The following is a 14,084-nucleotide window of genomic DNA, read 5'->3' as shown; positions in this document are numbered from 1 at the left end:
GACATCAGACGACCAAAATTCAATGTTTAGCCAGCATCTAAGTACAACGTTATTTTGACATCCAATAACGACATCAAATGACGTTAATATTTGGTTGATATTTCGGTTGTGTGGGAAAGTGACCATAATCCACCGCAGAGCCAACATCTTAAACCAACGTCATATTGATGCCAAATACTGACATTTATTCGTCACGTATGGCAACCAAATGTCTGATAGATGTCACAGCGGTAACGTCCACATAACGTCAAACTGTAACATCATTATAATGTTGGTAAAAAAGATGTTGATATTTGGTTGATTTTAGGTTGGATGTTAAACATTGACATCGGACTGACGTTGGATTCTGACGTCAACCTGATTTTCATTTCCAAATAAAATGCAACGACCCCATGGTGTTGAGGTACAACGTCAATCTGACGCCATGTTGACGTACGTTGCCTGCTGGGTTGCTTTATGCACTCTAAAAACATTCTGGGTTGTTATAAACCAATGTTGGATCGAATATATACAACCCCAATTGTTGGGTTAAAAACTGTCATTTAAATTGAATTGAAAAAAATTGACTCAACATTGCGTTTGTCGATGTTTGACCCAACATTCGGTTACAACAAACCAAAAAAGTGTGTATTTTGTAGCCTTTTTTATTCACATCTAAAATACCAATCAGGGAACATAAACAGAAGCTCAACCACAAGGTTAGATTTAGGTGGTAACGTCAGGTGACCAAAATGTAATGTTTAGCCAGCATCTAAGTACAACGTTATTTTGACATCCAATAACGACATCATATAACGTTGATATTTGGTTGATTTTTAGGTTGTGTGGGAAAGTGATCATAATCCAACGCCGAGCTAACATCTTAAACCAACGTCATATTGATGTCAAATACTGACATTTATTCGTCACGTATGGCAACCAAACGTATGAGAGAGGTCACAATGGTAACGTCCACGTAACATCAAACTGTAACATCATTAGATGCTGATATTTGGTTGATTTTAGGTTGGATGTTAAACATTGACATCAGACTGACGTTGGATTCTGATTTTCATTTCCAAATAAAATGCAACGACCCCATGGCGTTGAGGTACGAACATATACAGAAGCTCAACCATGCATGTTTGACATGCAAGAAGAAAACTTTTACGTGTGCGAATTTGAATGCTGGAAACACTACATAAATCTAAAATATTACTGTTGATGGCCAGTAGACTGCATATTTATTTAGTAGGGGTACCATGTTTTTAAATGATTTATTTATATATATGCCAAATATGAAATGTGAGATGTCTCTGTGAGTGTATATGCTTCAAATTTCCCTACGAAGACAACTAAAATTAACTAACTAACTAACTAACTAACTAACTGAAATTCAATTTGTTTATTTATTGTATCAAGTAATTTCATCTATTCAGATTTAGAAGGTCTTGGTTAGATAAAACTGCTCAATTCATACAATACTGCCAAAGCACCTGGCTATCGATCACCAACATTTATCTTTTTATTCTGTCATGGTAGTCCCTCAATGATACATCATACAAAGCGTTGTTGTCAGTTGTCAGAACTCCACTAAGCTTTCATCCATTTAATGTCCACCTAGCAGCACAGTCCTCACTCATTTATTTGCCATTTTACATCCTGTGTATGGACATGATTCTGCGCTTCTATTGGTCAGCGGTTACAATTTTGATGGAACATGTCGTGGACTACGGGAAAGAAATAAACATGTTAGGCTGCATCCAAAAATTGCATACTTCCATACTACAAAGCAGTACGCAAGTGAGTAGTATATAGAACGTACGGGAAGGAAATGAAAACATGCCAGGCTGCGTCCAAAATTGCATATTTCCATACTATATGCTTTAAACTGCTCACACAGTCACAGGGCTAAAAATACACACAAATGATACAGTTTTTGGTCAATATATGGTTAAACTTAGGAATGATTTCCTCAAATCATGAATGTTTTTAAGGGTGGCTCCTGGCCAACTATAATCCTGACTTTACATTGTAGATCGTGTCATGCTGTAACAATATATCATGTCTACTTTAAAGGACTTCTTAAAAATAAAACTCAAATTAGACTCAAATAAATAATTCTAATTAAAAAAGTGTAAAAAACTTTCGTGCGGCAGTATTTAATTTTGTCCATCTTAATCTTTTTTTTTTACATAAAAATCCTCTACACACTTCCAGCTGTGAATCTGTAACATCTACACACTCGGCATTCTTATAAATACACGACATCGTTCTGTTAAACACAAAGATGCATCATGAAAAATGAATAGCGTCTGATTCATGTTACAGAAAACAGTCTGTCTGACCCAGATGTGCAGATTAGAGAAGCAGCTTCTAGCCAAACTGGCTGGTCAAATGTCTTTGGGTGGATTCACGCAGCTTTTTTTAACTCATGTGGTCAGAAGCACATTCATTCTCGTCTACAGACTTGTTGAGAGCCTTGCATTTACAGTACAGCAACAAGAATCATTTATAACGGCACATTCACCTTGCCCAAGACTGTATTCAACCTCAATTTTTCTTCTACACGACTTTATTAACATGTTTGTCATATATCTCCTGAACACATCTGCGCCTGCAGGGCATGTTATGATTTATTATATCTCCCACTAGACTTCGGCTAAATTATATGCCAATCAAACTCACTGGCAAAGTCTGTTGACACCAAAAATGAAAGATAACAACTTGCTTCTTATGTGAAGACTTAAAACCCAGACATCAAACGTTTTTTAGCGGAATTTTGAAAAGCGATTAATTTCTGATCATCTTCAAAGTCTCCAAGTGGTCGGATGAGTCGTGTTCATGTATCTCAACTGATACAAAACTCAAAAAGAGGCAAGATTTATTTCTTAATTATTTGCCATTATAAGCTGAGCAGAGCGGTGTGACTCCATTTAGTCGCTACAAGTTAATGCCGGATCATTCATTCATTTTATCTTTTCGGCTAATTCGCTTTATTAATCCAGGGTTGCCACAGTGGAATGAACCAATAACTTATCCAGCACATGTTTTACACAGCGGATGCCCTTCAAGCCGCAACCCATCACTGGGAAACATCCATACACACTCATTCACACACAAACACATGGACAATACAGCCTACCAGATTCACCTATACCACATGTGTTTTGACTTGTGGGGGAAACCGGAGCACCCAGAGGAAACCCACGCGAACACGGGGAGAACATGCAAACTCCACACAGAAACGCCAACTGACCCAGCCGAGGCTCAAACCAGTGACCTTCTTGCTGTAAGGTGAACATGCTACCCACTGTGCCGCCCCAATGCCGGATCAAGTAAAATAAATACTGGAATGCAAAATATCTGACAAATATCTGACATTTCCCAAGATCTGGCTTAAATTAAGCACTGATATATGCTCATTTGTGAAAATAAATAAATAAATAAAAATAACTGATAACACTTTAGTTTAATTATCATTTTTAACAATTAACTAGAATCTCACAGCCTTCCTGTTATTGGTTGTTTATTTGTACCTACGTATATAGTACATATTCTGCATAATCTTTTTCTACATCCCTAATTCTACCCAATACCTAAAATTACTCACTACTGTAATAACTATAAGCAGCAAATTATTTATTGAGGCAAAATTTTTTTCCAGGATTCAAAAGAACATGTATTTATACAAAACAGACTTCTTTTGTAACATAAACGTCACAATTCAATAAAAGTTCTCCTGAATAAAAGTATGCATTGCTTTCAAATAAAACTATTTCTACAGAAGCTTATGAAGATGTGAAACCTATCAGGGTCAGACGATTGTTTTGTTTTCATTAAATGATAATGCATTCCATGATACATTTTTTGTAACTAATTAATTCCAGAGATTTTTTTATTTAAAATACCAATAACACTTCACCTTCAAACTCAAATATAAAGGTGTTTTTCAGCAATAAGGCTTTATTCTTTTGAATGAGTAATCAAATACCAAATGTTCCAGAAAATGTGGCTTCTTTTAATCATCTGAAATGTGTAATGACTAGTGAGAATTTGTGCATTTCCCACACACCACTTGTTTCAGTTTCACTTTAATCTAGTTTAACATTGATACTTACAGTTAATGGTTTATTAATAGAAAAATACTGCTGTAATTTCTGATTCTTTCACACTTATTTAATTATTAGTTATTACAGCTATTATAACAATTAATTATTATTTTATGTTCTAAATGTTGATAGTATTAAATTTAGTTTCAATTTAATTTGTAAACATTTAGATTTTTTTCAGTTCCATTTACTTTACCTAAACAATTATAGTTGAATTAATGCCTTTGCGCTATTCCTGAAACTGTAAAACTCAATAGTCAACTTTATCAAATGAAATAAGTGTAGTTAACTAAAATAAAAAAATAAAAAAGTTAATTCTACTCATTTGAAAGGAGGAGTTTTAAACTCAACTTAAATGGAGTAAGTTCACAGTACTCATATAGATTAGTTTTTTTAACTCAAATGGTTTGAGTTGCATTAACTTATTGGGTTTTACAGTACTCAGTTGGTTTGAGTTCTCTTCATTTATTGGGTTTTACTGTGCTCAAATTGCTTTGTTTACTCAAATGGATTAAGTTCATAGTACTCATTAGGATTAGTTTTTGAGCTTAAATGGTTTATTGCAATCAATTTTCTCAAATGGTTTGAGTTACCTTAACGTTTTGGGTTTTTAACATGATCGCTTTATGTTAAACTTACTTAAATTGTCATTATTTGGCTCAACTTTAGGTTTTCATTTAAAAAATACACGTTTCAGTCAAGTAGCTCAGTCAAACTGTTACACTCAAAACATGATTGTTGCTTCTTGTTCAAACTACCTACCTAAAATGAGCTGAAACAACAAATGTATTGTATTTATTGGACATTTTATTTGTTCAATAGTATTCAGTATTAATGTTCAATCCACTTACATTTATAAAATAGTAAGTTAACGTAATTGTTTTGTGTTGGGACAGCATGAAAAAATTGTGTTGGTGTAACTACCTGGTTATTGGATGTGCAGTTCTCACCAGGCTTTGTGTGGGATTGCATTATGAGTAATTGAAGGTGTTTTATATTAAGAGAAAAACTTGCAAGAGTTTATTCCTCGCTCAGTTTAAAGATTTAGAAGAGTTTCGAGTAAGGTTTTGGGTTTTGAGGTTACTACTGTATCTTACAGAAGAGTAGTGCTCATGCTTTAGGTGTTTGCAACTTCATTAACAACAATATTGCTTGCTACAGCACTCAGTGAGCCACAACTATGCTAATGCCAGTTCTGAGATCATTCTCAGTCATCTGTTGGCGTTATTAAAGCAATTGCAATTGTAATAAATAGCAGAAATTATGATTGTCCAAATTAAGAGATTGAATTTTAAAACAATTTGCCTAAAATAGGTTGCAATAATACAAGTTAAATAGCTTGAAATAACACAATTCAATTTTGTCGAAACGTTTTTCTTAAGATTTCTTCAGTGTTTTTACATAATTTATTAATTCTATTACAAAACGTACCAAGCACCTATGTAATTCATACATATACTGTATGTGCAATAATGACGAAAATAAATCAGTATATCAAATTTTTGGGGAAATAATTAACCATTACATTGAAAAAAAAATAGTTAGAAAAATTGTCTCAAATAATTTGTGTTGAATTTAAACAAACAAATTAAATTTAGTAATGTTCAACTTAAGTTGTTTTTTAAATTTAGCCCAAATAAATTGTTTACAACCAAATAAATTGTTTACAACCAAATAAATTGTTTACACTCCCCAAAAATTTTTAAATCCAAGGAATCATCTTTTAATATTTTTTGTGTACTTGCTAATTTATTCAACTACATCTTATCTTACAAATATTTTTTAAAACTGACAATTACATTTTTTGCTTTCATTATTTTACAAGGTCAATCAAACTACATTCTTAAAGACGTCATCAAGCAATTGAACACGTTTGTAATCTCAAGACATGTTTTGGTTTGGAGTTTTTTGCAAAGTAAGTGACATACTCAATGTCAGCTCGCTTGTTTCTCTTAATAATGCAAACGCTGACCTTTTCCTGAAAATACAGTAGATGGTGTAAATGAAGTGTATGGGCCTCACCTCCTCTCAGGAGCTCAGTGTGCAGATAGGCCAGTCCTCTGGTCAGTGAATGAGCCAGACGACAGCAGCTCACCCAGTCAAGCGTGTGCAGACTCAGATAGCGGCACAGCGAGCCCTGCAAACACACACAACACATAACTAATGGAACACCCTGCTAAAAGACAGTTATTTGAAGGTGCTACTGTATAACTTTTCAAATGAGCAAAAATACAATAATATGTTTGCAGATATTTAAGAAACATGTTAAGTGAACATATTTGTTTATCTGAAAAACGTCTACAAAATCAGATATTCTCCTTTGAAAATGTGCGTTCCGTGTTAAAATGTCTGCCTTTGTTTTGTTCTGAGTAACTCCGCCCACTGCCAGTTTACCCAATAATATTTCAGCACCCCAGGTTGCCTTGATAACACAGTGTATTAAAGGCTGCCTCAATATATGCGAGTGCCTAAGGGCGCACTCACACTACGCTATCCGAATCCTGCCCAGGCGCGTTTCCTGGTTCGTTTGTGTGAGTGTTCTTAATCGTGCTCAGGCGCAGTTCAGTTAGCCGGTCCAGGCCCAGTTGAAAGAGGTGTGCCAGAGCGCGGTTCACTTGGGCTTTGGCACAGTATGCTTGTAGTGTGAGTGCAAAGCACACCTGAGCCCGAATCTGAAGATGAGGCGTGACTTTTAAGGGACTGTTTCATATGGATTTATTACTCATTTTTACTTCTCAATGAATGCAAACTGTCATAGTTTATTAAAGACGCAAACCCTTCGCTACCGTCAGCTGCACCTTCAGCAAACCTCCTAATACATGCAGCACGAGGACTTTAATGACCATTTATGGGCGTCAAAAGTGGCTGATCTGTTCGGCAAAATATTAGACAGCATGTCACTGCATCCCACACCACTAAAACGATATAACTAAAGCAATCGCCACTGTGCTGAGCAAGACTGCTTCTCTTTCTGTTAAACTGAACAGTCGCATCATCGATGATGTAAGCATGCTCAGGATCTGTAGGTAAAAAATGCAATGTAAGTGCAGGCCAATGGGGAGAGGGGAGGGGGGGATTCGCGCTTCGGCACGGTTCAAGGCAACTGTACCCAATGTGAGTATGCCCTAATTTGAGGTGCAAAATCAGATCAGATAAAAATCAACACGTGGTGGTATTTATAGAGCAAACAATGCAAACACTGCAAATGTAAACATCAGTTGATCAGCTTAAAGTGTAAGGCTTTTCTCTTATAGGCATGCTTGCGACCTGTTGGTGTCATCAATCTGGCAACCTTTAGAAGAGAAGGAGCCAAGTTAAGAAAAAAAACCCTTCCAATATTTTGAATTTGAACCATAATCTGTAGTCAATTCTATATATATTTGACGGCACCTTTAAAGCTTCAAGTTTCACCTCTTTGTCGGCATCTTGGGTGAAACTGCAGTTAAATGCAGAATGTTCACCTTTAAAGGCACATAATGCAATTTTCAACACTAGAGGGTGCATTCAGAGGTCCCTCACTATAACACTGTTCACTTTTCACGGTCTCGCAGTTTTGTGGATTTTTTTGTGCAATTTGACTTGAATTCAATTTGAATTTTGAAATCCTAAACTGGCTGTAGACCATCGTCCATCAATCTCCTCTGTGCCGTGTCTCCTGTACAGTACAGAATGCGTTCAGCTTGCCAAATTAACATAAATCTTCGAAAGTTGAACTTTTGGACATGCTAAAGGAAGGTAGAATTTATGCGGCTGTAGGGCATCATTACGCAATAAATAAATAAAGATCAAATGGTTTTGATCGTTGGTTTCATTCTATAATACTGGACTCATTTTTCAGGTTTGAACTTTGAGAGTGTATAAATAAGTGATAAAATGCCTGTCTGAGAAAAGTATATGAAGTGTGTATTGAGGATTTTTACAGTCTTAAAACAGCTATAATAATTGTATAAAAATAAGGTGATTTCTGTGACGCCACGCCAGCAGAGGGAGCCCTCGCCCGACTACTGACTTAGCTCCGCTCCCTCTGTGGCTACTTCCTGTTTGTGCTGTATTTCAATGAGTGCTCAGGCCATGCTTCTTTGCGGAGTATTGCCAGTTTACCTGTCGTACCAAGCGTTGTTTCAAGTGACTTTCTTGACTGCATTCCTGTGTATGATCCTGCCTGCCTTGACCACGTACATTCTCTGTCTTTGCCCTTTTGATCTGTTTTGGACTGATTGTTGTTGCACTGATCCTCTGCCTGCATTATTACTACGTCTTCTGGATTTGCCCCTTTGCTTGTCACTTGGTTTGGACTGCTTTCCTGTTACCAACTATTTGCCTGTTAATACGATGATGTCTCTGTCTCACCCTTTTAATAAACTTCCGCACATGGATTCAAACAAAGCCTCAGCATCCTCGCCAATTCCAGCGTTATTTTTAGAACATAACTTCTGCAAATAATGAGGGACCACTGTATATACAACAAAGAAAGTTGTAGTTTGATGACGGCATGACTAAATGTGGAATCACGGAAGTGGTCATCTTCATTACATCCTACAGTACTCCTGCAGAAATCCCATTTATGGATGTTTAACCAAAATATCCAAACTTATTATCATGGTAGTAGTACAGTAGGGCTAAAATCTGAAGAGAAACAAGACCGCTGAAGCAATTGCTAATGAGGGACGAGCGCGACGATTGCTGTTTTCGTCTTTTCCACATAACTCAGCATTGCTTTTGCATCAGCACTTCAAATCTCTGTAGAGCGGATTTGAAGCTTATGAAGCTCTTGAATAATGAATTGGATCTTCAACAAAGTTGTAATGTAAAGCCGCCCTGCAACTAATTACTGCCTCTGGGGGATTTAAGCAACGCAATTAAAACTACCAGCATCAACAAACCATGCTGTACGTAACAGAGAAATGTTTTTTCTCCAAACTGAACTAAAGAAATGAGACTGTAGATTAGATTTAATTAGTTTGACAGGAAGCATTTGTACATACAGTACAAGCTGATGTAGAGATGCGGATGTGTGTTGTAGAAGTATCCAACTGTAGGAGTCAAATCGAAGAAAGGATAAGTTGCTTATTAGTAAGTGGAGATTGTGTGTCATGCTGCATTTAGTTGTAATGTCACTCCGGCCATCATAATAATGACAAGCTTTTAAAGTTAAAATTATAGCAGATTTGGATATTGGATGTAACATTTTTATACTCCAGTTGGGTCAAAATATTCTTTTAAAAACTGAATGATAACAGATACGTTTTCGGAGTTCATAAATGTGATGGCCGAACAAATTTGACTAGAATACACGCACATATAAAGAACATGGCGTGCAGTTGTAGAATTTCAAAATATCAAAGTATTACAAATAAACTCATTCATTTTCCTTTGGCTTAGTCCCTTTGTTCATCAGGGGACACCACAGTGGAATGAACCGCCAACTATTCCAGCATATGTTTTACACAGTGGATGCTCTTCCAGCTGCAACCCAGTACTGGGAAACATCCACACACACTCATTCACACACATACACTAAATACAATTTAGTTCATCCAATTCACCTATAGCACATGTCTTTGGGGGAAACTGGACCACCTGGAGGAAACCCACGCGAATACAGGGCGAACATGCAAACTCCACACAGAAACGCCGACTGGACCAACCGGGACTCGAACCAGTGGCCTTCTTGCTGTGAGGCGACAGTGCTAACCACTGAGCCACCTTGTCACCCACAAATAAAACATGTAAATGTAAATCATATTAATAATTTAAATAAACTGTTATATTTAGCTCAAATGCCAACACAAATTTAGGATATAATGAATCTAATAATATATTAATATTAAAGTGTATATCAATTAATAAATAATGCTCATTTTACAATAAAGTGTATTAAAAAAATATTATAAATATATTAATATTACAAAAATATCTCTCTTTTTGCTTATTGTTTTAAATATAATTTTTCTCAGATTGTGTCCCTTTTTCAAACTAAATACCCTTTGTTGAAAGAATATTTTATTATGGCTTGGATAAATTCTGTGAATTAAATAATCGTTAAAAAAACTTTACCAGAATAACACAAATGTATGATATAACGAATCTAATAATATATTTATATTATATATCAATTTATAAATAATGCGAATAATATTTACAATAATAAGAACAGATTAATAATATATAATTGCATTTTATGAACAAAAATATCTCTCTTTTTGCTCATTGTTTTGGATATTATTTCTTATAGACTTTGTTAAAGGAAATACTTTTTGTTGAAAGAATGTTTTATTTTGGCTTGGATGAATTCTGTGAATTATAAATATGTCTGTCTTAATCTAAAACCTTTTCAAAAGACTTTAAGCTGACACCCTTATGTACACTACCTCTCAATCAGTCATTAAACATTTCCTAAATGTATTTTGTTATTTCCATACAGTTCATTTGCTACCAAATATACAGTATACTCGTGTTTTAATTAAGTGAAGTTTATTTATAAACTAATTTCGAGAGGATCACGTGTTTATGATTGATCATGGCTGGTCCCGCATTAGCTAACACATGATCCACCAATCGGATGATTCTTAACTCATTATAAATAACCAGAGTTTCTTACATTTGTAATATTTGCCTTGAAGAATCCCCCCTTCCACCCCTCACTCCACCTTTCCCTTTATAAGGTGGCACGGTGGCCCAGAACTGTTGCCTCACAGCAAGAACGTCACTGGTTCAAATCCTTAACAGGCCAGTTGACGTTTCTGTGCGGAGTTTACATGTTCTCCTCATGCCTGGGTTTCTCCCGGGTTCTCCGGTTCCTTCCCACAGTCCAAAAACATGCGTCATAAGTGAACTGATTAACCTAAATGATCACTATAGTCGAGCTCTTAACCAGCAGTATAGCTCTATATAGCAATTTATACTCTGTCATCAGCTCTAAATAAGGGGGAGTTCTCGAGACCTACCTGAGCTCAAACTCCTCTCTTGCCCTGCCTAAAGGAGGGAGCCCCAGGCTTGAGGATCTTATGAGTTCAGTGCTCTCTCCTGGGACAGCATGCCAAACAAGCTTTATAATCAATCATCAGCTAAGTGTGTACTCTTGAAAAATCTGTGGGAAAGTCATCAATGGCAGATTTAATACTTTTATTTTTTTTAAGTTGCACAATAATCAGATTTTGGATTCCGTCAAAAAGGAACCTTCAAATCACGTCTAAAAAAAAGCCTACATTCATCTACAAGAGTTTGTTCCTGTACCGTGGCTTTAGGCTATGTGTGTATGTTATATAATTCATATATCAGAATGGGCAAAGACGGTGATGTCTCAACAGAGAGCTGTCTGTCTGCAGCCAGACACAATAAAGGTGTGTCTCATTCCTCACCGTCATTCACAAGACAGACAAACCTGCGAGTTACAACACGTCAAACAGGAATGTACAGGAAAACATGTTGGGCTTTTGTTATCGGTTGTGCAAGCCGAGGGGGGAATGAATAAGGATGAGTTGTGCCTGTTGATAGTGCCGTTTATTTGCATGTGCTGTCTGCATTGTTTTAGCACCCCATTAAAGAAATTATTCAAATTGGATAGCAGCAAAAACATGTCTAGATAACTTGTCCTGAATGAAATTTCCATCTTGAGTACTGGTACAGCTAAGACATTCTTTACTGGGGCGCCAATGGTGTGTTCGGTTGTCTTGAGCTTTTACTTTATTATGTGATTATATATATATATATATATATATATATATATATATATATATATATATATATATATATATATATACTTACAACATCATATTTGGATTTCACATATATAAAATGTCATAGCAAAAATGGCTATTTATATACAGTTAGGTCTATAAATATTTGGACATCGACACAGTTCTAACATTTTTGGCTCTATACACCAACACAATTGATTTGAAATGAAACGAACAAGATTTGCTTTAACTGCAGACTGTCAGCTTTAATTTGAGAGGATTTACATCCAAATCAAGTGAACGCTGTTGGAATTACAACAGTTAGCATATGCGTCTCCCACTTGTTAAGGGTCCAAAAGTAATTGGACCATTGGCTTCTAAGTTGTTCCATGGCCAGGTGTGTGTTATTCCCTCATTATCTTAATTACAATGAGCAGATAAAAGGTCCAGAGTTTATTTCAAGTGTGCTATTTGCATTTGGAATCTGTTACTGTCAACTCTCAAGTTGAGATCCAAAGAGCTGTCACTATCAGTCAAGCAAGCCATCATTAGGCTGAAAAAACAAAACAAACCCATTAGAGAGATAGCAAAAACATTAGGCGTGACCAAAACAACTGTTTGGAACATTCTTAAAAAGAAAGAATGCATCAGTGAGCTTAGCATCACCGAAAGACCCGGAAGACCATGGAAAACAAACTAAGGTGGATGACCAAAGAATTCTTTCCCTAGTGAAGTAATCACCCTTTACAACAGTTGACCAGATTAAGAACACTCTCCAGTAGGTGTATTTGTGTCAGAGTCAACAATCGAGAGAAGACTACACCAGAGTAAATACAGAGGGTTCACCACAAGATGTAAACCATTGGTAAGCCTCAAAAAACAGGAAGGCCAGATTAGAGTTCTAAAAAAGCCTTCACGGTGCTGAAACAACATCCTATGGACAGATGAGATCGAGATCAACTTGTACCAGAGTGATGGGAAGAGAAGAGTATAGAGAAGGAAAACAACTGCTCATGATCCTAAGCAGTGAAGCATTGTGGTAGTAATGACATGGAGTGGGCATGTATGGCTGTCAATGGAAGTGGTTCTCTTGTATTTATTGATGATGTGACTGCTGAAAAAGGCAGCATAATGAATTCTAAAGTGTTTCAGGCAATATTTTCTGCTCATGTTCAGCCAAACACTTCAGAACTTATTGGATGGCGCTTCACAGTGCAGATGGAGAATGACCCAAAGCATACTGCAAAAGCAACCAAAGTGTTGCACCCAACCAGAGTTTTTGAAGGGAAAGAAGTGGAATGTTGTGCAATGGCCAAGTCAATCACCTGGCCTGAATCCAATTGAGCATGCATTTCACTTGCTGAAGACAAAACTGAAGGGAAAATGCCCAAAGTACAAGCAGGAACTGAAGACAGATGCTGTAGAGGCCTGGTAGAGCACCACCAGGAATGAAACTCAGCATCTGGTGATGTCTATGTGTTCCAGACTTCAGGCTGTAATTGACTGCAAAGGATTTGCAACCAAGTATTAAAAAGTGAAAGTCTGATTTATGATTATTATTCTGTCCAATTACTTTTAGTCCCTTAATAAGTGAATGGCACATGTACAAACTTTTGTCATTCCTGCAGTGCTCACCTGATTTGGAAGAAAATACCCTCAAATTAAAGCTGAAAGTCTGCAGTTACAGTAAAGCACATCTTGTTCATTTCATTTCAAATCCATTGTGTTGGTGTATAGAGCCAAACATGCTAGAATTGTGTCCAAATATTTATGGATAATTTTCCAAATGTGTACCTAGGTGGATGAAATATAAAATTGATTTAGTTTATTTACTTCAGAAATTTGGCATAAAAAATATTCTTAGTCTTAAATTTCCCAACACACAACGTATGTGGTCTTTTAGATTTTGCATTGAAAATAGGATTTATTCACCAACTTGTTGGATCTCAGCCTAAAATTGTCAAATGGTGTGACGCAAATGTTATTTAATATCAGATGAAAATGGAAAAATAACTTTACCAAAAAACTTTACTATACTATATAACATTTTGTTCTTGTACAGATCCATCAATTATGAGATTTTATGTAAATCATTTTGTAATGACATTGTAGAACTACTTTGAAGTTTAGATTGAAATTGAAGAAGAGGTCTGTATTTTCTTTTCTTTTTCAAATATTTCCCAAATGATGTTTAACAGAGCAAGGAATTTTTCATAGTATTTCCTACAAATATTTTATACTATATACATAGTATTTCCTCTTTCTTCTGGAGAAAGCCGTATTTGTTTTTATTTCGGCTACAGTAAAAGCAGTT

General features: G+C 36.0%; 1 protein-coding gene across 1 annotated transcript in view; it reads right to left on the bottom strand.

The window, feature by feature from the left end:
• Positions 1-14,084, bottom strand: part of bmpr2b (bone morphogenetic protein receptor, type II b (serine/threonine kinase)) — a 161,720-nt gene that overhangs the window by 18,279 nt on the left and 129,357 nt on the right. The window contains exon 7 of the mRNA XM_056464729.1: positions 6,114-6,228. Coding sequence (XP_056320704.1) covers positions 6,114-6,228 — 115 coding nt within the window. The remainder of the gene's footprint in view (positions 1-6,113; positions 6,229-14,084) is intronic.

This window comes from Danio aesculapii, chromosome 9, assembly GCF_903798145.1.
Source record: "Danio aesculapii chromosome 9, fDanAes4.1, whole genome shotgun sequence".
NCBI classification, from domain to species: domain Eukaryota; kingdom Metazoa; phylum Chordata; class Actinopteri; order Cypriniformes; family Danionidae; genus Danio; species Danio aesculapii.
This window is presented reverse-complemented; position numbering and strand designations above follow the sequence as displayed.